The sequence below is a fragment of the Scleropages formosus genome, chromosome 17 (assembly GCF_900964775.1).
Source record: "Scleropages formosus chromosome 17, fSclFor1.1, whole genome shotgun sequence".
Classification (NCBI taxonomy): Eukaryota; Metazoa; Chordata; class Actinopteri; order Osteoglossiformes; family Osteoglossidae; genus Scleropages; species Scleropages formosus.
In genome coordinates, this window is record NC_041822.1 from 2,501,611 (window position 1) to 2,525,230 (window position 23,620).

Sequence of the window (23,620 nt, forward strand, 5' to 3'; positions counted from 1 at the left end):
CACACGCGCACATACACGCCAATGCTCTGTAATGATTTCGGGTGCACGCGGCAGCCGAGGCCTTGGGCCTATCAACTGGGGTGAGGCCAATACTGTCTTTTATAACAAACAGCTTCAAGCTCAGCGGGGCAGTGAGGACAGTGACTGAGGGGACTGATGCAGAACTCTGGCACACGTGACACTACAAACACTGAATCTGGTGGAGTCATTTTAACCCAGGGAGCCATTTCATAGAAGAAAATCTCACAGCTGTTGTTGATGGAAAAGTAACTCATTTACCCGAGAAACCAAACAAGTAATAAAAAACATGCTACACACCACGTTGATTCAGAAACATCACTAGTTGCAAACGTGCGCTTCTAGATCCCTGATCGCAAATCCATATTCAAATATTAGCCAGATCACAAGTAAAACAAATGTTCAGGTGTACTCCTCCACCTTTCCACCACTGAGCTGCTACCATCTTCACACAGTAAAGTCCTTCGGGGTGGTTGAAGCTCCAAATATCCGCTATTATTGGTACAGCAGGTTGAGAAGTGTTTAGGACTGTCCCCTCTCAATCTGAAGGCTCTTGGTTCAAATCCCATCCCTGCTGCAGTATCCTTGATCAGCTGATACGGCAAGAATACCCTGCTGTGTGGATGGGCAAATTTCTGTAAAGCTGATATTGTAAGTCACCTTCGAGAGAGGCATCGTTTAAAAACAGTAAATAAGGTCAAACATAAATAAATGTGCTCCTGTTTTCTGAAGAATTATATTTCAAGTTCAAATTACATCACCATACACCTACAATGCGAAAATAAATACGTTTCAAAACCATATGGCTACAGAAGCAAGCGTTCACATCTCCCCTTTATAAAGTTCGATTAAATCTAGGAGGCGAAGTACCTTGCTAAAGGGTATGCGATCACGGCTTTAAAAAAAAAAAAAAAAAAAATGGAATTGTGCCCAGGAGCTTCGGCTGAGCCAGTCAAGCAACTACCAGCACCGCAGCAGTGTTGGAAATCTTTCCTCCAAAAATTAAGACGTGAGGCAAGGGAAGCATGTGATCGCTGGGGTAACCCATGTTGCTATAGCAACGCAGCTCAAATGACCAGAGACGGCAATCACTGGTTTTAGCAGCCTTCTAGATCTGTGCCTCTGTGCCGCGGGTTCATTGTACCACTGGAAACTGGGTGAAAGGTCATCCGCACTCCCACCCCCTGCAGCCTGGACCAACACAAAGCCGCCTTTCACTTCAGATGGTTCCCAACAGCACCGCTTTCCTGCGTAACACAATGATGGTGGAGGATGGAAATGGGATGATCGACGCTTCGTTGGGAGAGATGGCACTGGCCCAGATCACGTTCAAAGGTACAAGGTCAGTGGCCCCACACCCTCCCCCATTACGTATCCGTGCTGCGTGGATGGAGTCAGCTTACCTCTTCCTCAAGTGTGAATCGCAGCGGACAAAATAACTGGTGGGGAGAGCGTGGGAAACAACCCCACCCCCCACCGTGCCCCAAGCTAACCAAAAGACTGCGATGATCATCATCGCATACTACATGTACAAATCAGTGTGGAAAAATCGTGAATTATATACTATACAGATCAGCTTGAAAGCATGGGAAGCCCTCGTGACCCTTAGTTTTACCACAAAATAGTTATTTCATGAGAAGCAGTCCTTCTCATGTGACATAATGTGTGTAATGACCAATTCCATATGTTGCTTTAGAGGAAATCGTGTGGAGTAGAAACACACAAGTAGAGCAGGTGGAAAAATAAGTGAACCCCAAGTTACACTGGTTAAGTCAAGTAGGTAAGAAGAATTAGGTCTGTAAATCATCATCAACATCTATTCATTTTATAAGTTAAAGATCGAACATTGCGTGCCTTCAGAGTGTGGGTGCGAGTTAGTAGCTGGTGAGGGTAGAACCCACAACCAGTAGGCAATGCACAGTGAGGAAACAGCAGAATTTCCCAGAATGATCAGCTGACCCTGAGCTTGCTCTCCATCCATCTCAATAGGTGTTGCTACAACATGTTTCTCGCCCAAGTAGCAGCATCAGAGTATTTTGGCTAAGGTGAAGCACCTTGAACTCTGCTAAACATACAAAAACTGTGCGGGTAAACACACCTCTCTGACCTTTAGATCATGTACAGAAGACACAACAGGAACAGATGACAGCTATCAAACTGCAGACGGAAAACCACCAGCCATGCTTCGCTTCAAAGCCCTACCCAGTTGTCCTGCCGCCCCTACAAGGTATTTGGTCCAATACACCCCAAATACTCCTACAATGACCTCACACTGCCTGCTCACCTTACATTATACTAAACCTGCCGGAAAACGCCTTTCATCCTCAAACCAGACAGAGTTAAGTAAGCAGGAAGTCAATACTGGGATCTTAGCCACGTTACTCTGAAAATGCTGCATTAGGACCATGTTGGGGGAAGGGGCGGAAACCTGAATGAAACACTTCTTTCCCGTTACCAATGAATATCCGAAATCTGCCAAACTGACCTCCGGGCTACACATGCATTATTGGCAGACGTTAATAATTTCCACTGAAAACTGGCACGCGCCCACCCGCCCACACACACACACACACACACAAAATACTGACAAGGTACCAAAGCTGCGCAATTCACAAAGAGCAGCCTAACTGAAGTCAAGCGCTCGCTTTCTTCTTGCGAGCAGCGAAAGCCTTTGACGTGGAGCCAGTGTTCGCAGCAAACCGTTCCGCTTGCCAGGCATTCCAAGCACAGTTCCCTAATCTCCCTTTCAGCATTGTCGACGTGGGGCCTGCAGCGCACAACAAGACCCGGCCAGCGCTAGTGATCCCATCTGAGAAGACAGAGTCCCATCCCCATTCATCCCTGCAAACAGCCATTCTCCGGACCTCAAGGCGGGGGAAAGAAAGACTGTTGGAGTTATACTCCTCGAAAATGAAATCATGTGCTCAGCTAAGGATGATCATGACTTTGCCCCTGCTGCCCCCTCTTTACTGAAATCCCACATGGATTTCATCTCGATATTAGGATAATTAGATAAACCTGGGTTTTAACCATGCTTTGGCTAAACGAGATTAAAACGACAATTTTCTGCTGCGTTCACGTGTGTGCAGTACGAGATGAATGGGGACGCGAAAATGGAAACAGACGTATGTGAAAGGCAAGCGCCATACGGCAACTCCGCGCTGACAGCAATGAAAACAGACGGGAGGGGGAAGAGCAAAGGCCTTTCAGATCAGGAACAGCAGTGTACATGGGTATTTCAGGGCACACTTATGCAATTTACCTTTCATAACTACTTCCGTATTTCAGACACACGATGAGCCAACCAGAGCCTTGGCACCGCAGTAAAGGAACAAAATTTGTACAAGTAAGCATATACTTCATCCCGCACACTATCTCTCGTGGTGCATTAACAAGCACATATCCACACATGCCGTGTCACATAGTGGCAGAGAGACTGCAGTATTGTTAGCACGTTTGTACACACACTCCAGTATTTTGGGCTCTCTGATGTGCCGAGAGCCTGCCCTGCTGCCCTGGTGGCCTCTACCACACTTACGGAGCCGATTCACTAGGGAATTTATTTCCATTGGGTCGTGCTCGCCGGCAGAATTAGCGTCACGTCAGGGGGCACAGTCGGTTGTTCCCTAGCCGCGTGACTACTGCGAGCTCCGAAAGGTCGCTTTTGTGTTTGTACAGTGTGGTTCCGAGGCCAGCGAGCAGCTGTGCGCCCCAGTGCAAGGGACGCGCTTCAGCACTGCCATCGTTCAGTTGGATTCTCCTCACAGGCAGCAGGACACATGCTAAAGGAGCAGACAAGGCTGATTACACAAAGCCTAAATTCACCATAGGTGCTGTAGATCGACGCAAAGGTAGTGCGAAAGCGTGGAAGAACAGCCTTCCTTCCCCCTTCCCTCTCCCCCATGCAAATGTCAACATGAGAGCACCAGCACCTAGGTCAGCGGGTAGCGTAGTGACTGAAGCTGCTTCATGTGATGCAAGGCTGTGGAGTTGGTACACAAAACCTTCAACTCCGACTCCAGTAACCCAATAATTGTTTCCGACTCCGATGCCACAGCACCGATGTGAAGGACCCCAGTTTGAATCCAGTCCTGCTTTAGAACCCTGAATTTATACAGGTATCCTGAACATATGCATGAAAAATTACCTCACTGTTTAAACAGGTAAACCGTTGCAGGTAGCTTAGTATAGTATACCAAAACATTTTATACCACTTAGGAGAAAAGCTTCCACTAAGAGAGTCTGGCATCTTTTTCAGATACATAATTAAATATGGAAAAAGAAGTTTCAACATTATTCGGCACAATACACACCATCAGTTCCTAAATGCAACGACCACAGCAATAGCCACACCTGCAGGAGTCAAGCAAGTAAATGACAGGGCGACAGCCGCCCATTAGTCCCACAGGGAGCCGGAGGCGACTGGCCTTGAGCAGCGTCTCATTTTCATCGAGTGAAGGACCCTGGCTTCCAGTCCCTCCCAGCACAGAGCTGAATCCTTCTACAGTATGGAGGCAAACAACGAGGTGGACTGTGGCAAACGGGATTGAGGAAGAAAAACAGCCTAAGAGACTGCAACCACGAAACCAAACACTTTTTGATCATTACTTCGAGAGGCTTTGCCCAATGTTCTCTGTGCGTCAAAGAAAAAGGAAGAATCATTGATGCTGAGCAGTTGCAGTAGCCTCACTGGACAGGGATTGACTTTAGAGCCTCAGGTTCACCTACAGGAGGGGGAAGTCTTATCGAGTTGCCCTCTTACCCACCGGGAGTTTCCAAAAAGAAATCCTGCGTGACTTTGACGAGACGGCGGCTAAAGGACCTATCGACAGAGTCGTTGACCTCTCGAGGTACATTTTCAACAGCTGGACTCCCCGCTGCGTTCCTCACTCATAAAGAGTAGGAAACAAGAGGGACGAGAAGGTTGAGCAATTCTGACAGCCCCACGATGCTCTCCGGAGTGGGCCTTGCTGCCAGACAACAAAAAGCGACAATAGAAAGCAATTTACATCGCTAATGAAACATGCGTGTGGCAATAACCTAGTACATCTGCTCAGAAGGAATGACATCAGAGGAGATTCACCCACTCAGTGAAACTCCATAAGGACAGAGAGCAGCAGGAAGTCGCTCCAGTGTACAAACCAGGGCTGTGGAGTCGGTACACAAAACCTTCGACTCTGACTCCAGTGACCCAATAATTGCTTCCGACTCCGACCCTACAGCACTGCCCAAAAGTTGCACATTATTTTGAAGGTCCACTTATCCAGCAAATATAGGCCTCAACCTATATTACACCTCTAATTTTTGATGCTCGACTTATACGCCGGCATATATGGTACATTTAGTCGGAGTCGTACATTTTTACTGATTGACTCCAGTAACTAAAGAATTGCTTCCGACTCCACAGCGCTGGTAACACACACCAGTGTTTTGAAAGCGTACACATAAATGTAAATTAGCCCAAAAACCTCAAATAATTATACAGAAGAATATAAAAGGGACCTCAATTTATAAATGCAACTGAGACTGGGAATCAAATTTGTTGTTTGTAACTCCAGTCACTTTCATCAACCCAGACAGAAAACAAGCTTAATAGTAGACATGCTTCAATTTATTTACGGGATAAGTTCTGCAAATCTCTCAGATGCAGCAGTAAAAAATATTTTCTAAAGACATAATTTTATTAACCTTAAGCCACATCAAAATTAGTCAATTTTAAAACTAATTTCACCAGAAATACAAAATTTGCATGTTGCTTTGTTCAAAAGAAACTGCTGAATTAATAAATGTAAAAATGACTGAAAATAAAAATGTCCACAAACTCCTACAGATTGTAGACTGTTGGCTGATTCATCGGCAAACACGTGTATTAGTCATCTTATTGCTCAGCAACGCTCAATTGTAAACACTGTGGAAGTTAGCTGAATACCAGCCACTGCACGGTTCTACTTGATTTTCTTTTATTGCCATCTATCAGCTCGGAGGGTAGAAAAAAGGGTTTGTCCTCTCAATTACAGACAAGTATTCACATCTTTAGCTACAGTGGTCCCCCCTCATCCGGGGTTTCGCTTTCCGCGGTTTCAGTTACCCGTAGTGAACCGCAGTCTGAAAATATTAAATAGAAAATTCCAGAAATAATCAATTCATAATTATTTTAAATTGGGCGAAGTTCTGAGTAGCGCAATGAAATTTTGCACCGTCCCACCCATGACGTGAATCATCCCTTTGTCCAGCATGTCCACACTGTATACACTACCCGCCCATTAGTCACTCAGCAGCATCACGGTTATCAGATCGACTGTCACAGTATCGCAGTACTTGTGTTCAAGTAACCCTGTTTTTTGTTTTACATTTAAAAAGCTATATTTAAAAAGATGATACTTATGAGAACGCGGGCCATTGGTCCTTAGTTTTCTTCTTCGATATAGGAAAAAACATAGCATATAGAGGGTTCGGTACTATCCGCGGTTTCAGGCATCTGCTGAGGGTTTTGGAAAATATCCTTCGGGAATAAGGGGGGGGACTACTGTATTTGTAACCTATGATTTACAACCTGAGGAGCCAGTACACTGATCATAAAGAGCCTGAACCATCTACCTCCGTGATTCGATAGGAAATCAGAATGCAAATGACTGCCATCCAAATCGTCTCCTGTATCCGTGCCATCACGGATGAGAAAAACCGCTTTTGACCCAGATCATTCAGTTCCTAATTTTTTCCACAAATAGCTATGAACAGAACCAGAAACAGAGCCTAAAGGTACAATTTAGTGTTAAAAATTAAACTTTAGCCACAGATGAGAGCACTGTGGAAATTTGCTGATAGCTACATAATCTGAGTTCGGAAAACCTAAGTGCTCCCCTATCTAGCGCCATTGCTGCTTTGGAGCACATTTCAGACATGAGAGGATTTCATGGCAATTACGTCCTTAAAACTGGCACATCCCGAGTTAACAGAATTTCTTCAAACAAGGCAATAATGTTCCAACCACGGTGCACAGAGACTGATAACTCCTACTTTATATTAAACTAATCATGTCCTCTGCAAGGAAGATCACAGATAAAAGTGAAAGGGCAGCCAGACCCCGATTCACATATGAGAATTTAAAGATTTAAGAACTGTATTCATTTTCTTGAATGCAACTGGTGCAGATAGAGCACTGCAATGCAAATATGAGATATTCGTATCAGATTAAGAGTTTAGTTCACTTTGTGCTTGTACATATGTTGTGTTTTTGTCTACTCTACATTATGAGCCTATGGGAACCGAAGCCAAATTCCTTGCATGTGTGTGCATACTTGGCCAAATAAAATCTGATTCCGATTCTGTACATTCCAAGAAAAATCTGAGCAGGGAGGGAATGAGAACTAAAATGTAAATGAGGTTCAGTCCAAGGGAATGGTGAGCCTTTGGTTTGTTTGTTTGTTTGTTGGCACATATAGAAACAAAACCCTATTTTCAATGTCTCACAACCTGTGTATGAACTGTTTTACTTTCCATTCCCCTCTATGTTGAAAATACACAATCAAGCAGAACTGAGACTCGGTCGTACGTCATTTATAGAGTAGAACACGGTGAAGCAGATCAGCAATGGGAGGTGGAGGCTGAGGAGAGTGAAACGATTCAATTCACCGGGCAACTCATGACGGTGTCTCTAACAAATGAGTAACAGAAATAGAAACTCCCACAGTAATAAAGGAGGTGGGGGATCGTGACACACAGATGGCTCAGAAGCTGTGAGGAATGTGTGGCTGAACGACACTTATGCGATTCACACTCCCTGTCTGGGGGGGGTAGGGTGAATTTGCAGCTACACAACGGCTCCCTACCGCGTCCTGAGGGCCTGCCATGCGGCATCCACGTCGGCATACAGGTTCTTCTCCGACGGCTTCCCCGAGCTCGCCCCGTAGCCAGAATAGTCATAGGAGAAGACGTTGCAGTTGATGCGCGAGCCCAGGCCGATGTAGAAGCTGCTCATCTGACCTAGGTCCACAGCGTTGCCGTGGGAGAAGAGCAGAGTGAACTTTGCGTTGGGTGAACAGCGTACAAACATGCAGGCGATGCGGTTGCCCCGGGACGTCCGTGTCATGAAGCACTCGATGGCGTCCTTCTCGCGGGCCGAGTACTGCCAGTCTGCGCGCTCTGACAGGTGCAGAGTCCAGCGGCTGCCGCTCTCATCGCAAATCAGGGTGTAGGTGGGGTCCGGGGGCAGGAAGGCCAGCTTGGAGGCTATCTTACTGGGGCATGGCGGGCAGCAGAACAGGCAGCACAGCTCGCTCAGGGACAGGTGGTTCATTTTCGTCTCTGGAGAGTGGGGATGAAGGACAAAAACATCACGTCAATCCATATGCACGAGGCCACTGCCTGACTGAGGGCAGCTGGATGATCTTGCCCTGCCCTGGCCAGCATTTACCCCACAGTCCTGGACAGTGGTGCTCCTCAGATCTGAGACACGCTGACATGATACATTAGAAAACTGGAACATGCACATATGACAAGATATTGATCTACAAAGCAAATGCTTGAATGCCATGAAGCTCCGATATGTACACCTTGATCTTATCTTCTCTCCAAGTCCACGTCGATCTCGAGATAAACGGACTGCAAGAGGTATGTCAACAAAGCGGAACACTGAGTGAGCCCCGAAACTCACTAAACAGGAGGCTCCATGGTTGTTGGCATCAAACACTACTTCTTTGTAGGCTAACAACCCTGTTATTCTCCCCATGATCAAAGGAGGCATCTGGCCAAACGAAAACCAATTTAAACGTTCAAAATATCAGTAAGTTATGTGAAACAACCAAGTCAACAAGTTTGAACCAAAGTAATTTAACAGTCCAAAACTGAGTGCTGAAATGATGCACATGCCCTTACTGCCAGTCGATGTTACTGTTCAAAGAGCACTCTGATCGTCTTTGACTCAGTTCTGGTCCTCGAAATGGCTCCCGTCTCCCCACACTCACGCAAAAGATATTTAAGGGGCCAATTTCAACAGAAGAGGGAGTTCTTGAAAAGAACAAACAGCGCTCAGCAGTCAATGTTTCTTTGAGTTCTACAGCAGCTCAAAAAAAGACCACAGATCCATCTCTACCATCATCTTCAGAAAATTATGGTTAAAATCCATTTCCATTTCTGATGCTTTAAGGACAGTCAGCTTGAGGCAGTGGCAGCCGAGCACTTCTTCGCACGTGTATCCAACAAAATCAAAAAGAGGACAATCATCTAACATTGTGTCTTTGAAAAAGGAGACAATGTAACAGAAATCATTAAAACTGAAAAACAGTTCATTCAAAACATGATGTTCTCAACTGATAGGGTGTCTATAGTTTACTTTGGACAAACTGAAGTATCAGTCGTTTATAAACACCATGTTGTATACTAAACAGTTTTGTTAGTGTTTTATTTATATATGTACACTAGGCCAGAAAATATTCTGTACTAATAAATTCAAAACTATTGTTAATATTATCTGTTGCGTAACAATATATGTCTGACGGGACAATGCAGGATCAGAAGTTACATTCAATAAACACTGATTTCCACAGGGAATGTGTCACTATTTTCTTTTTGTTGTGACTGCATTTACATTTATTCACTTAGCAGATGCTTTTCTCCAAAGCAACTTCCAATGAACTCTGTGTAGTGTTATCAGCCCACACACTTTATTCACCAAGGTGACTTACACTGCTAGATACACTACTTACACTGGATCACTCATTCATACATCAGTGGAACACACTTTCTCTGTGTCACTCACACACTATGGGAGAACCTGAACAGCATGTCTTTGGACTGTGGGAGGAAACCAGAGCACCCAGAAGAAACTCATGCAGACACAGGGAAAACATGCAAACTCCACACAGACTGGGCGGGGATCGAACCCATGTTCTCTCGCACCACCCAGGCGCTGTGAGACAGCAGCGCTACTGTGCCACCATGCCGCTGGACTGTATTTAAGTCCAGTGATGCTCAGAAGAACCACCAACTGGTGACTCCCATGGGGTGCTGAATCCAAAACCGCTGGCAGTCCTGTGTTGGTGGAATAATGGTCAAGGTGTGGTCAGGGGGGTAATTACAGGGTCAAGGGTGGTGAAAAGGCAGTGGACAGCGGTATGGTAGGGTCATTTGACGGTTGGACATGGGGATGATTAGAGGGTTAGACAGGGTGATGGACTAGGGATTGAAATCATCATGAGGCAGTGGACAGGGTCATGGACTGGGGCCAGATCAAGGGGTGGTGTGTGTCCAATGAAGACAGCAAGCCCTTCGGCACATTTCACAACAAAACGGAGGAAAACGGAGGATGATGGGAGAAAGGGACCGCATTGCCTGCTGCTGGACAGGGGCCACACAGTACTATACTCAGTATAATACTGTGCTTTACTGTAGCAGCAGAGTAAAACAAGACAAGGACAAGGAGGGAGGACTGCTGCGCTACACCCGACTAGTCCCGTCAACTCAACTGGGCACATTACACACACACACACACACACACACACACACACACACACACACACAAGCGCTGCTCCACACACTCACTGTGACATGACAGAAAGCCAAGGTCTGGAAACGGAGGAATAAAACGCGGGGAACATTCTGTCCGCCAAAAGGACAGACATAGCAAGAGACATGATCATGAGACACACGCCATCATAAGTCACGGCACATACCTGAGACGGCGGTGACTGAGGTCCCACGGCGCTGTGTGTGTGTGTGCCGGCAGAGACTCGGGGGCCGCAGGGCAACGCTACTCGGCCGAAGACGACGACTCGAACGCCGGGGGGGGGAGGAGTCACCGCCGGGCTCCTCCGCTCGCTCCTCCGCAGCTAGGCGCTCAAGAAACTGCCCGGACAAGCCTCCACCTTCTCTTCATTAATTAATCTTCCGAGCATGCGGTCTAACTAGCTGCACACAACTCATACAGTACTTGAAAGTGAATGTGAAAGGACCCGGATTGTTTACGGCACCGCTTCTCCCACTTTCACTACCTGAGTGCCGCAGCGGACGGTGCGCAGCCCTCAGTATGAGCAGACACTCTTTTCTCATTGGAAAGCGAGCAGGGGATACCAACGTGAACGAGCGCAGCCACTTCGACCAATAGAATTAAGGGATGTGAAGAACGCACCAATGATGACGGCACAAGGCGCGGGGGTTCGGAGACAATCGAAACGCTACGAACGACATCCGGGAGTTACCTAAAGGACCAATAGCAACTTACTATGCTGAGAAAAAAAACAATCTGTATAGTTAAGGCGTGGTCAGTGCGTGTAGGATGACGTAATGCTTTTTGTCCCAGTCGGTGAAAAAAACGGCTGCGAACAGACGACCCAAAATGTACGCCAATCAGGAACGGCGTCTCGGAAACATCGCGAGAATTGCATTCGAACGCGGAAGCTACACGAGGTCAAGTTATTTTATATCGAGATGGTGTTTTGCTGTGATGTTGGATTTTTTGTAGTTGTTTGAATTCTTTTTTTTTTTTTAAAATTTAAAAATGAGCTCTCAGAAAGGCAATACTTCTCGGACGCGTGGTCAGAAATACCAAAACGCGACTGCTTTCAAAAATAATAAGTATGGGGCCAGTGTTCAGGTGAAGGTAAGTCATTCATTCATGGATGGAATATAAAGAAAAACTAGCATACTATTCCTACTTTTCTATAACTAATTTGTGTTATAGAATAGCCACATGCCGTACACGCTTGTGTACTGCAGGACTCATGAGACTTACTTGCTCATGATCGTGAGGTAGTGTTAATCTCTGACTGATTTCATGAGGAATTAATTTAAAGTGAAGACAAGTCAAGTGTATACATTCAGTGAAGGGTTATGTATACCTACAGAATTTTTGCGTATACAATGTTGTTTTATAACTGAATGTTTTGTGTTCTAATCCCACCTGCTGTGTAGTGATCGAGTTCTTACACTCACTGAGAACGATGATCTTGCATCGATGGGTAAATCACTGTAAAACGTGCTGGTGTGACATAGTAAGTCACCTTGGACCATAAAAAATCCTCTTAAATGCCAAAAGAAATGATGCTGCAGCACGCTGTAGGTTCGGATGGGTCAAAGAAGAGCGCATAGACACCGTTTATTATGACCATTTATTGGAACACCAGTATTGGCGCATACAATGGATGGGACTTGCTCTCGGTCCAAGCCAAGGACCCCTCTTTCTCCAGGACCTGCACCTCAAGCCAGCCTTTTCCAGCCTGTTTAGCTTTTTTTTTTTTTTCCAGCTTTTCTTAACCTTCACATACTGTCCAACAGGCACTCACCCCTTTATAATCCGTGTTGGCCCCCACAGCGGTTGGACCGCTATTTTACATTTTCTCCACAATTCCTAATATCCATTTGCTATTTACAGTGAACATCTGTTCCCTCTCAAATGTGACACTATTGAGTAATGCAGGTCATTACAATATGCTTCAAATTGATGTCACTTTGATAAACAGTAAATGTCAAAAAACCACTATCTAGAGGTTAAATTATTTGACTGAAGTCCTTAAGCCAATATGAATAATGGACCATCCTACCCTTGAAATTTATTATATAATTTTGTTTTCTTATGACTTTGCATGCTAACTCAGGTTTATATGTAATCACAGTAGCATTTAAGTTGTAAGTGATTAATTACAATCAGTAATTGCCATTCTGTTGTTCTGGTAAACTTTACATTGACATTCCTCAGAGCCCTCAGGCAGAGTGTTGTGTTTTTTTGCATTTTTGAATAACCCAGGTACAAATGACTAGTTGTGGGGGAAAAAATCCTTCAGTAAATTCATGTCTAATGATGTGTTTTGAGTTTGCTGAATTGTTTTGTGTTGTTTTGGTTAATATCAGGTAGTAACGGAGTGCATTCCATTTTACTTTATCCTGTGGAAAGTGAATCTTTTAGGTACAAGATGTATATTAAAAAAACTACCTGAACCTAGTTGGGGGAGAGCTCCTGGGCTGTGGGTTCACATCGAGCTCATTGTGTGTGCAGAGCTCTAAGTGCTCTGGATTACCCTTTCAGCCCAGGCACACGTGTTGCAAGTGAATCGGTGACTCTGAATTGCCCGTACTATGTGTATGTGTGAGTGAACGAGTGTGTGATTGTCCCATCCGGCTTGTTTCCAGGGTTGCATCTGGACCACAGTGACCCTGCATTGGACAAGTTGTTATTGATAGTGGACGGATGCACCTAGTTGTAAATGCCTCTCTACTTTCCTTGAAAATTATACCCCTATTTCAAGGCATTTGGTTGTTAAGATGTGTGTAGCGTAGTGGTTAGAGCTGCTGCCTTTGCACTTAGAGATTGTAGTAATCCTGCCTCCTGCTGTTGCATCTTCTATCAAGGTACTTACCCTAAATTGTTCCAGTAAAAATGACACAGCTGCATAAAGGGGTGAATAATTGTAGGTAGCTTAAGATCATAAGTTGTTATGGAGAAAAGCCTCAGCTAAATGTCGTGTATTTTTTGTGATGTCTCCAGATAGCAAGTGCCAAGGTCCATGATGGTGTCTGCCAGCACTGCAAAGACATTTTGGAATGGAAAGTGAAGTATAACAAATACAAACCTCTAACACAACCTCGGAAATGGTAAGGTCCTGCAGCACCTCTTTCTGACTGATCGTTTGAATAATTTTCTGTTTGATACATGTTTGTCTCATTCTTTACGTCTATTTGAATATTATTCTTAGATGAACTGCTCTGTTTCTGCATTATCGCACCACTACGTTGAGACATTTTTTTTGCCTCTTATATTTGCATAAATATTTGATTATGTTTGTGTAAATGTTTATAAAGTCACAAACTTTTTTTTCTTTTAAATTCTTTATTGCTGTTTGAAGGTCTTTATCGCAGTCTGGGTTATTAAGATGTGTATTCAAAAAAACTAGTAAATGTCATACCAGGAACTCCTCTTCACTTTGCCCAATTCGATAGGAAGGTTTCAGGAGGAGAATACAGGCATGTTGACTTGTGCACTGAACTGAGCATTTAGCTTTCATATTTATTTATTTTTTTTAAGCAAAGCCATATAACTGTAACTGATGTTGAATATGAGTAAGCATGATGCAGCACAGAGAAATAAGGAGAAATTGTCCAGGTCACTTTGAGTGAAATGGACAAGTGAGGATGAGCTGAGCAGTTGGCATCATACAAAACCATGTAACGTACTTAATTAGTGAATAATGTGGCACCCTCATTCTTGCATGTGCTGAATAAGCACGTTGTATTACCAGGCTCCATGGTTAAAGCTTTGATGGAAAAATTCTAGAAATGCAATAAAGTCTAGGATATTTGCTCATAAACTGTAAAAAAAAAAAAAAAAAAATGCATTCATATTCCTGCTCCATTGATTTTTTTTTTTAGCCATATCATATTCATTTTATATATTACTTTATTCTGTAAGTACAGGGTCCTGATATTATCTGGAAAGTATCTTATGCTTAAAAGGCTTTGATCATAGCCTGCTGAGAAGGAAATTCTTTACTTGGATACAGGAAGCCTCTTATTGTTGGTTTTTGCCCACTTCTCTTCCTTCCTAAGCACCCCATCTTCCATCCTGAAGGATTTTTGGAGACTCCATTCGTGGCCCGTGGCACAGCTTCAGACTCTTGACCAAATGCAGAGTGACTAAGTGCTGCCAGGCAACCATGTATCTTGTTGCTAGAATTCCAGGAAGAGTTTGGTTTTCCAGTTGAACAATGAGCCTTAAAGATGTGCTCAATTACAGCAGTTTGTCTTATTATGTTCTGGTGTCTGGATGAGGGACTTGCACATCAATGCCCTTTCTTCCTAAAATATAGAGCTAATTGCCTTTGCTCTTATCTTTATTGCGGTTGAGAATCTTGACCAGCTTTTTCATTCAGCTTTACTTAGTTTCTCGCATTCAGGTAATCTTTTTACACTATGCTGTCGAAACAAATTTGACTTTAACTTACGACAGTGTGCACTCTCTTTACCCCCTCAAATTCAACTTTTATACGTAGAATCATAAAGATTCTACATTTTATTTAAAATGTAGCTTCTCAGCTTCAGGTGCTTCATTTTTCTCCCGCATTCTGAAGATGTGCGTTTTAGGTGAACCGGTGACTCTGGTGTGAGGGTGTGTGATTGCCCTGTGATGGACTGGTGTCCTGTCCAGGGTGTACCCTCCGTCACACCCTGTCTCTCCTGGATAGGCTCTGGACCACTACGTCCTTACATCAGGCATATGGTCATTGATAATGTATGCGTGGATGTGGCATCTTAGTGTAACTTTAAGTGGCATGGATATTTTACAGTTTCACATATTTATACGACTATTGTTCATGACATATTGAAAGCAAGGCACTGATGTAGCTTTCAGCTGCTTCAGTGAAATATGTTCTGCATGTTTTAAGGCTACCCTCTGAAGCCATTCTTGATATGATCATTTATTGGGAAACTAGACTGTTAAGCGGAAGACTCAGAAAGAAGTAACAGCTTGCAAAGGGCTGACAGTTCATTGTGCTCTGTCATGCACAGTGTGAAGTGCCTGCAGAAGACTGTGAAAGATGCCTACTACATCATCTGCAAGCCATGTGCCCTGAGCATGGGGGTATGTTGCAAGTGTGGAAAGGAGAAGGACGTCGTCATCCCGTAAGTGTTTCTGCAGGCATAATCGGTGCCATGAGCATGACCAGCAATGTGTCTCACAATTCTTGACACGCTAGCTTTGCCACAGATTGCTGACGTGGGTTCTGGGGTTTCACAGGATGTGTCAGCTGAGGGGTCTGAATAAAGAACTCTGGCTCATGTCACGTACAGCCAGCTGAATGTTTCATAGGGTGGCATGTTGCCACTGATTTTGAAACGCTTCTCGTTAGCAGTTGCACTATCATACTGGTCCCCCCCCCCCCTCCCTTTTTTATTTCATTGACAATTCCCGCAGGACTTGTTTGGAATGGTCTACCTTATATTTAAATCTGGAATTTGGAAATTGTTTCGGAATGCTGCTGACCTTTCAGCCATGTTTATGTGTGTCGTGTTTGTTATTCTGTTATGCTATGTTAGTCCTGCCTTTGACTAACTAATTCTGCTCCGCTAGATTTAATTGTAATACTCAGTTTTCAGGTCACTCAGCTGAAAGTGAAAGTTCATAGCAAGCTATCTGGTTTGACATTTCCATTTTTCCTCGCAGTCCTGGATTTCATTCCGCACTTTATTTATCAAACAGGCTTTGTTTGTGTTCTCCTGTTAGCTGAGGCTCCTTGCTGTTGTCTTGGCTTCCCCTTTTTCGTTAGGCTGCATTTCGGCCATTCTGGACCTCACAGTTATGCGGCACCACAGAGTTATGCAGCTGTAAATGCAACAAGGGCTTCTGAGGGGTCTCTGCCAGGAATAGATTTCTCCTCTTGAGGTCATGATGGTCCTCGTCTCTTCCTCGTCCACACAACATACAGTGCTGCTCTTCCTTGCATGCTTCCACCTGGTGGCCACCATAGATTAAAGTACAGCTGAACCACTGGCTGCATTGCAAGTTCGAATCCCACCTCCAGCTGTAGTACCCTTAAGCGAGGTGCTTACCTAAAATTATCCAGCTGTACAAATGAGTAAATAATTGTAAGTAGCTTCATATTGGAGAAAAGCATCAGCTAAATGAGTAAATGTAATTTTAATACTTGGAAATCATCAGCTTGGTTTTGTTTAATTATAAACTTGTAGAGCTTTTTATATCACAGTTTTTTAGTGGAAAAAAATGTTTGTTTTATTTATATGCACACATTCTAGACATGATATGTACAGGGTACTAATTAGAGTGATCACTGTAGTATCCTTGGTCAATGTGCATACCCTAGGTTCAATAAAAATGCAATTTCTTATAAATTATTAAAAATGATTGGGGGGGAAAAAAAAAAATTTTTTGTTGCCTGACTAATATTGCAAGTTGTTGTGGACAAAGGTGTGAGCTAAGTAGTGGTTCATAATGATGAAGTCCATTCTCTGACAAAGTAAACCTACTGCCTAATAAAAGTCTTTGACAGAAAACATTTGGTTTTTCCAATAAATACATTGCTCCCTAGCATGGGATGTGTACTTATATATGTATATTAGCTACAAGTTCAGCACACCAGGAGTACACCCACCTCATTCCTAGGAGATGCTTTTACTCTGCCTAGCTGAGTTATAATGGCTAACATATGCTGTATTTGCCAGAATCAGGGTTACACCTCCTCTGAATCACCCATTATCCACCCAACAGCATAAGACTGGATGAGCACTTTATTCGCTGCTCTTTTTAAGCCCCCATAATAATACTTTTTCTTGTATGTGAATTATTCTTGGGTGTTTTTCATCTTAGATCTCAAAACTGGTCTATTTTTCTGAAGAGTAAATGGCAATTGACAGCACAGCTTGGAGAACATTAAATTGTGCTGTATGCGCTGGCAGATTGCAAATGCTGAAATTGATTTTTCAGGGCAACAATTATTTCTCAGTGTTATTAGGAGGCTTCTTTGATTTGTGGAGAAATTATTTCCTAAAATTGCTTGGGTGAGCAATGGCCCAGAACTAAGTTTATGGAACATTAAATAAAACCGCTGTCCTCTTACTTTCCATGGCACTAAAGCTTTTTGACAGTTTCCCCCCCCCCCCCTTTTGGAGAGATTTTACATACAGTGCATTCAGAAAGTATTCAGATCCCTTCACTTTTGTATGACATTTTATTATGTTACAGCCTTATGCTAAAATCATTTAATTTTTTCCCTCTTCAATATATACTCAATACCCTCTAATGACAAAGTAAAAACAGGATTTTAGACATCCTTGCAAGTGTATTAAAAATAAAAAAAACTGAAATGTTACATTTTGACCCTTTGCTGTGACACCTGAAATTAAGATGGGGTGCATCTCATTTCTATTGACCATCTCTGAGATGTTTCTTCACCTTGTTTGGAGTACACCTGTGTTAAATTCAATATGACCGGACATGATCTGGAAAGGCACACACCTGTCTGTATAAGGTCCCACAGTTTACAGCGTGTATCAGAGGAAAAGCCAAGCCACGAGGTCAAAGGAATTGCCTGCAGAGCTTAGAGATGGGTTTCTTTTGAGGAACAGATCTGGGGAAGGCTACAACAAATTTCTGCAGCATTGAAGGTTCCCAAGAGCAGAGTGGCCTTCATAATTCTTAAATAGAAGAAGTTTGAAACAACCACGACTCTTCTTAGAGCTGGCCGCCTAGCCGCACTGTGCTATTGGGGTGAAAGGCCTTGGTAAGAGAGATGACAAAGAACCTGATGGTCCCACTGGCTGAGCTTCATAGATCCTGTGTAGAGATGGGGAAAAACTTCTAGAAGGACAACCATCACTGCAATGGTCCACTGATCTGGGCTTTTTGGTAGAGTGGCCAAACAGAAGCCTCTTTTCAGTAAAAGACACATGAAAGCTTGCTTGGAGTTTGCAAAAAGGCACCTAAAGAACTATCAGACTGCCAGAAACAAGACTCTCTGGTCTGATGATACCAAGATTGAACTGTGTGACTTCAGTTCTAAGCATCATGTCTGGAGGAAACCAGGCACCGCTCATCACCTGTGCAGTACCATCCCAACAGTGAAGTATGGTGGTGGCAGCATCATGCTGTGGGCTTGTTTTTCAGTGGCAGGGACTGAGAGACTAGTCAGGGTTGAGGGAAAGCTGAATGGAGTAAAGACAACACAGGAGTGGCTTAGGGAGAACTCTGTCAATGTCCTTGAGTGGCCCATCCAGAGCCTGGAATTGAACATCTCTGGAGAGACTTGAAAATAGTTGTCCACCAATGGTCCCCATCCAGCCTGACAGAGCTTGAGAGGATCTGTATAGAATAATAGAAAATCCCCAAATCCAGGTGTGTAAAGTTTGTCGCGTCATACCCAGGAAGACTCAAGGCTGTAATTGCTGCCAGATATGCTTCAACTAAGTAATAACTAAAGGGTTTGTAAATGTGATATTTCTTTCTTTTTTTTTCTTTTTTTTTTTTTAAAAAAAAAAAAAAGTGAAAATGTCTAAAATCCTGTTTTCACTTGGTTGTTAGGGGGTTTTGAGTGTAGATTCATGAGGGGAAAAATCAATTGAAACACTAGGCTGCAGCATAAATGGAAATAAAGTGAAGGGGTCAAAATCCTTTCTGAGTGCACTGTATGAATAAGAAATAATTGTAAAATATATTAAAATACAGCAAGAACTATGAAAATACAGTGTTGTGTTCATAGGAGAGGGTGTTGAAATAAGTTATTTTATTTAGTTTATTACCATGAGGTCTGGCCTTGATTTCAGTCATAACTGAAATTTATAGATGAGTTCTTGCTCCTCAGATGCTCAACAATTTTTTTTTAAAGGAAACAATAAAAAATTACTGTTCCTGTACCTTTGTTGCCCAGAGACATGAGTGGCTGGGGCAGCACATATTGCACTTGTTAGGACTGTTGGCTTGAAACTGAAAGACCTGCATTCCCATCCCTATATGTGCTGTAGAGGACTAGAGTACTAACCCTGAACTGATACAGTAAGACTCCCCTGAGACATTGATCAGTAAATAATTTGTAGGTTTCTAAATATGAAAAAATTGAGTCACGCGGGGCAAACACATTGGCTCAATTGTTTTAGAGATGAACTCCAACTGAAATAAAGTGTTCATTCTTAGGTAGTGCTCGATCCTGAACGCAGACTGACAGACTTGTATGTAACACATTAATAAGAGCCATTATATTATCAAAAAGGGGGGTGCGGTGGCGCAGTGGGTTTGGCCTGTGCCTGCTCTCTGGTGGGTCTGGGGTTTGAGTCCCACTTGGGGTGCTTTGCGGTAGACTGGTGTCCTGTCCTGGGTGTGTTCCCTCCCCCTCCAGCCTTGCACCCTGTGTTGCTGGGTTAGGCTCCAGTTCACCGCGACAGGACAAGCAGTTTCAGTCAATGTGCGTGTGTGTATGTTATCAAAGTCAGAACACTTAATAAGGACATTTGTCCTTAGATGGTTATAATGAATAAGTACTTATTGTTGCAATGAAGTGTTGATGTGGCCAGCTGGCAACAGAGGAGAGGAAAACAAAAACTGCAGAAATAAATGACACATTCAATATTGTCTTTTTGATGATGCATTTGATTGACTTCACATGGCTTAAGTACAGAAAGACTGTTTGAAAGGATTACCTTGAAGACAGACAATATGAACTGCTTATTCTTTTCTGATTAACTTCATAAAGAACACTGTTAAATGCTGGTGTGTTTTCTCCTTTAAGTCTTCTCTAATGTCTGTCTCTCCTCCAGGCTTCATACTAAGCAGGAGGGAGAAGAAGAGGAAGGGTCTGGCCCAGCTTCAGAAGCCCAGAAGAAGAAAAGGAAAAGCAGCAGGGCCGAGGATGACGAGCATGATGGCGACTTTGACTCAGGCAGTGATTTGGACCAGTCTGACAGCAGCGAGGGGACATTGGATAGACAAAGCAAGGTCACAGTGCCCCATATCGCTTCTCTGAAGATATAGGACATGAGCGGAGGCATTTTGCTTTCTCTACCAAGTGTGTCTGTACTGTTTGAAGATTTTGAGATTAAAACTCCTTGTCTGGCTGATGGAGCATGGACAGTATTCTTACTTGAATGAGTGCCAGATCTACAAGTGTCCTAAACCACATTTCAGAGATGAACATAGCTCCAACGTAACAGTTAATGTTAGTGTCCCCACAGATGGATATTATATGTCCCTCTCTTTCCTGGAACACTGTTTTTGAAATATGTTACAATGCTAAGGTAACATTTAGTGCAAAGAACTGGCTTACTGAGTTGTGGTGATTAAAAAAAATACTCTAGTGAAAAGTAACGACAGACCGAAGAATTCTTATATTGTGGGACAGGTATTCTTTCTGACAGATTCCAGGGTTTAACCACAAAAAAGACACTCTGCAGTGTGTTTGCATCCTGTGGAAGCCTGGTTTCTCGGTTTCCTTTTTCAACTATACAAAGTGGGCTTAACCTTCTTTTGTAAGGTAACAGTATCCTTTATAGTTCCTTTGTAACTAAATTAATATTCTGTTCTGTATGTGATGAAACAGTTTAACTTAATCTGTTGATTACTTTTCAATAAAAAAGTCTCTCTTTGTTAATTTATACAGATGCTCTTATTTAGTGTTATTTTTAATTCCTGCTTTTGCAGTTTCCAGGTGTGTGTCCTGTGGAGCTGGTGCTGCAGTTGCGCACTATGACCACTAGGTGGGTTCAGCCCGCTTCATTTGGTTAAAGTTACCTGTTCATTCACGTGGTGCTTTCAAGTGGCTGCGTTGCTAAGGTGGAAATTAAAGGAATAAAATATATAAGCATTATAATAAAGAAAAAGGTGTGCAACAGAACTAGGAGCTGCTCATTAGTTTTATAACTTTTAGCCACCTCTTTGAGATTTTCCATTACTGGACAGTTTTCAGTACTTGTGGGAGTTTTTTTGCCTTTTTATATTCTCCATATTTTTGCAGTTGCGTTGAAAAACCGAAATACACGCTCGTTTCCGACACTGTTTTATGTGTTACTGAGAATATGTGCTGTGGAGTAAATAACCAATCGGTGCAAAACTGCATTCAGGTTCCACAGTCCTGGAATGTGCAGCTACGTACCCAACCAACAGCTGCATAGGTATCAATTTTTTTTTTTCCACAACAATTAAAAATGTGTTATTCTTTCACAGGGGGGCACGGTGGTGCAGTGTGTTTGGCTGGGTCCCGCTCTCTGGCAGGTCTAAGGTTTGAGTCCTGCTTGGGGTGCCTTGTGATGGACTGACGTCCCCTCCGGGGTGTGTCCCCTCCCCCTCCAGCCTTACGCCCTGTGTTGCTGGGTTAGGCTCTGGTTCACCACGACCCCACTTGGGACAAGCGGTTTCAGACTCTGTGTGTGTGTGTGTGTGTGTGTGTGTGTGTGTGTGTGTGTGTATTCTTTCACATAAGCAACTCTAGGCTTGTACCAAATGATACAATAGTAGAATCTCTACTGTAACTTCAGCTAGTCACAAACATGGTTTTGTCCTTGATCACTGCAACCTAATGCCTTTTTGGAATATAGGGGATAGTGTCCTCATTAGCAAAAAGTGTGCATCCGTTATGTAGATTTTTTTTTTTTTAATACAGTGAATTTGCCCTCAGCTGAAGTTACCACTGCTCCATAGCCTGTACTGCCATGAAGAGGCTGAGGAAGACTAAGGGGATTGGGAAATGTTTTAATGTCCACACACACACATTTTCAGAACCGCTTGTCCCATATGGGGTCACGGGGAACCGGAGCCTACCCGGTAACACAGGGCGTAAGGCCAGAGGGAGAGGGGACACACCCAGGACGGGACGCTAGTCCATCGCAAGGCACCCCAAGCGGGACTCGAACCCCAGACCCACCGGAGAGCAGGACTGTGGTTCAACCCACTGCGCCACCGCACCCCCGTTTTAATGTCCATATTTAGGTAATTGCGGTCTGAAAATAGTTTGTCATTTATAAACTAAATGACATTGAGAATTTTATACATACAAAAAGGGATGTAAAGTAATGCAGCATGAGCTGAGCATATGCTGCAGTTCACAAGCAGTTAATTAACAGGAATACTTCATGAAGCATCTCATAGCACAGATATTGCATCCTTAAAAAGTGTCATATGAAAACACACACACACACATTTTCAGAACCGCTTGTCCCATACGGGGTCACGGAGCCTACCCGGTAACACAGGGCACAAGGCCAGAGGGGGAGGGGACACACCCAGGACGGGACACTAGTCCATCACAAGGCACCCCAAGCGGGACTTGAACCCCAGACCCACCAGAAAGCAGGACCGTGGTCCAACCCACTGCGCCACCGCGCCACCGCACCCTGCCGTATGAAAACAATGCTACGCTTTCTCATGTAATAAATAATGGAAGACATCAGTAATGTGGACCAATATGACAAACATTTGAAATGCATACAGACCCATTCAGTTGGTCTTTTTTTTTAAAAAATAACTGAGGAAACCTTTGATTCTGTTTGGTTAACTTTTAAAAATACTTGGCTTGACTAAAGAAAGGAAACATAACAAACAAAGCTGGGTTCCACTGGAGCAGTCCACATGGGACAAAGGTGGTTTAGAGTTCCCATGTACCCTGTTCAACACTTGACTCTGTTCTCTGTATATTTCTTTAGGCCTGGTTCCCAGAAATGGTGTCATGGAAGGAGCTTCATTTAAATAATTCCTATGTGTTACCCAAGCACACACAGGTTATTTCATAATCTTACCTCACAAAGGAACTTTAAATTCTTACCTATATATTTCAGCACAACTTCTTATAATAAAGGTGTAAACTTTATCACGTGGAATATCTCATTTTCTCCTGTTTATCATCAAACTGCTGAGTGGTGAAACTTCAGCTTGTGATGTTTTACTTTCTGGAGACTGAGAGTTCTAAAAAAAGTGCCTGTGTGTATGTCTCCTTGTGTAACAGCACAGACTGTTCATACACAGTGTCACACTCATGACTAGAGAGGAACAAAAACTAGTCACGCAATCTTATTGATATGCCAAGGAATGCCTTTCTTTGAAGTTTAAAAAAATTCAGCAAGGCTGTTATTAATGTAGGGGGGCGTGGTGGTGTGGCGGGTTGGGCTGGGTCCTGCACTC

At 43.5% G+C, this 23,620-nt stretch overlaps 2 protein-coding genes across 2 annotated transcripts in view; one reads left to right on the top strand and one right to left on the bottom strand.

Annotated features, from left to right (window-relative positions):
• abhd17b (abhydrolase domain containing 17B, depalmitoylase) overlaps positions 1 to 11,114 on the bottom strand; it is a 28,181-nt gene extending 17,067 nt beyond the window's left edge. The window contains exons 1-2 of the mRNA XM_018760048.2: positions 10,689 to 11,114; positions 7,848 to 8,322 (exon numbers count right to left, since the gene is read on the bottom strand). Of these exons, the coding sequence (XP_018615564.2) occupies positions 7,848 to 8,314 (467 nt within the window). The 5' untranslated portion in view covers positions 8,315 to 8,322; positions 10,689 to 11,114. The remainder of the gene's footprint in view (positions 1 to 7,847; positions 8,323 to 10,688) is intronic.
• A 240-nt stretch (positions 11,115 to 11,354) lies between these two features.
• Positions 11,355 to 21,096, top strand: c17h9orf85 (chromosome 17 C9orf85 homolog). Its single transcript, XM_018759948.2, has 4 exons — positions 11,355 to 11,614; positions 13,496 to 13,602; positions 15,514 to 15,627; positions 20,269 to 21,096. Exons 1-4 carry the CDS (start codon positions 11,513 to 11,515, stop codon positions 20,480 to 20,482), a joined length of 537 nt encoding a protein of 178 aa, XP_018615464.1. The 5' UTR covers positions 11,355 to 11,512; the 3' UTR covers positions 20,483 to 21,096.
• The last annotated feature ends 2,524 nt before the right edge of the window (positions 21,097 to 23,620 follow it).